Below are 1388 nucleotides of genomic sequence, written 5' to 3' on the forward strand. Positions count from 1 at the left end.
GGAGGGGCCCGGACTGGTTCCCCGGGGCTGCCTGGGCCTCTGATCCTCAGTCAGCGGCAGACCCCCCAGCGCTGGGAGTCCTGCCGCTCCCCATTTGCTCTGAGGAGCCCCCCGCAGCCCCCCGGCCACCCCCACCCCCGCCCGCTCTGGTCCACACTCAGTGTCCCCCCGGGCATCCTGGGTGCGCGCCTGGAGGGCTGGGGGCTCTCAAGGGACCCCGGCGACGTGGGAGTTTGGGGACGTGAGGCCACCTTCCCTGAGCTGGCGTTCCTGCCGAGCGACCCTGAGCCCCCATGGCAGGCCAGGCCCCAGTGTGGGGGTGAGGTGGGCGGTGGAGACGTGGATGCCTCGGCCTCTGAGGTCTGCAGCTTGGGGACCTAGGGGCACGAGGCAGAGCAGACTGTCGGGGTGTCCTGGGGGCAGCGGGTGTGGGGTGGACCCACAGGATGACGGGGGCACCTGGGCCAAGGGGGCTGGCCAGTGTGACAGCAGCGAGAAGTGATTGACGCAGGAGGGTGGGGGCAAGCGTGGCATTTCAGCAAGCGGGGACAGGGGGCAGCGACTGGAGTTTAATTTTCAAAAGATCCTTCACGCTGCCTGGTGAGGCACCTGGTGGCTGGGGAGAAGCCGGCGCGGGGAGCTCGTGGGGCTCAGGCTGTGGGCACGGACGGCCGGGGGGCCTGGGAGGTGGGCAGGGCTCCCCCCACCCCAGGAACACTTGGCATCGGTGGCCGGCAGGGAAGTATGCGGCCCTGGACGTGGAGGCCACCCGCCCACTGCTGCAGCTGCTGACCTCGTCTCTGAGCAAGGCACGCCTGAACGCCATCAAGGCCCTCACCATGCTGGCCGAGGCACCTGAGGGCCGCAAGCTCCTGCAGCCCCACGTGGCCACCTTCCGGGCGCTCGAGGAGGACTTCAGCCCGGCCGTGCAGCGCGCAGCCCAGATCGCCATCAGAGTCATCGAGTGGAAGCCCTGAGCCTCCTACCAGCACCCCCGGCCCCACGACTCCATGCCCGAATAAACGCACGGAGCCTCTTTATCTTGGTCCGAGTGGTGGCACCTGATGGTTCTGTCTCCTCTCTCTCGCCAAGGGGAAACGCCCAGCTTGGGAGGACCAGGCCACAGGCTGACCTCGGGTCTCGGGGACAGGCAGGAGGCCTCTCTGCACCCCCCTGCTGCACTCGAGGCCCCTGGGAGGGCAGAGAGCAGGGACGGGGCGGAGGAGGGGGCTGGACACTCCGGTGAACAGGCCCTTGGGGTGCGGCCCTGCTCGCGGGTCAGCCAGCTTCCCACAGGGGTAGCAGGAAGGCAGGCCACAGGTGCCACCCCTGTGGGCTCTTGCTGGGGGAGGGTGAGTTGTAAGAGGCCCCCCACCTGCACCCCAGGG

At 69.2% G+C, this 1388-nt stretch overlaps 1 protein-coding gene across 1 annotated transcript in view; it reads left to right on the forward strand.

The window, feature by feature from the left end:
• LOC104984184 (rhabdoid tumor deletion region protein 1-like) overlaps positions 1-1036 on the forward strand; it is a 6744-nt gene extending 5708 nt beyond the window's left edge. The window contains exon 5 of the mRNA XM_010833833.1: positions 696-1036. Within this exon, the coding sequence (XP_010832135.1) occupies positions 696-977 (282 nt within the window). The 3' untranslated portion in view covers positions 978-1036. The remainder of the gene's footprint in view (positions 1-695) is intronic.
• The last annotated feature ends 352 nt before the right edge of the window (positions 1037-1388 follow it).

This window comes from Bison bison, unplaced genomic scaffold, assembly GCF_000754665.1.
Source record: "Bison bison bison isolate TAMUID 2011002044 unplaced genomic scaffold, Bison_UMD1.0 scf7180017845352, whole genome shotgun sequence".
Lineage (NCBI taxonomy): Eukaryota > Metazoa > Chordata > Mammalia > Artiodactyla > Bovidae > Bison > Bison bison.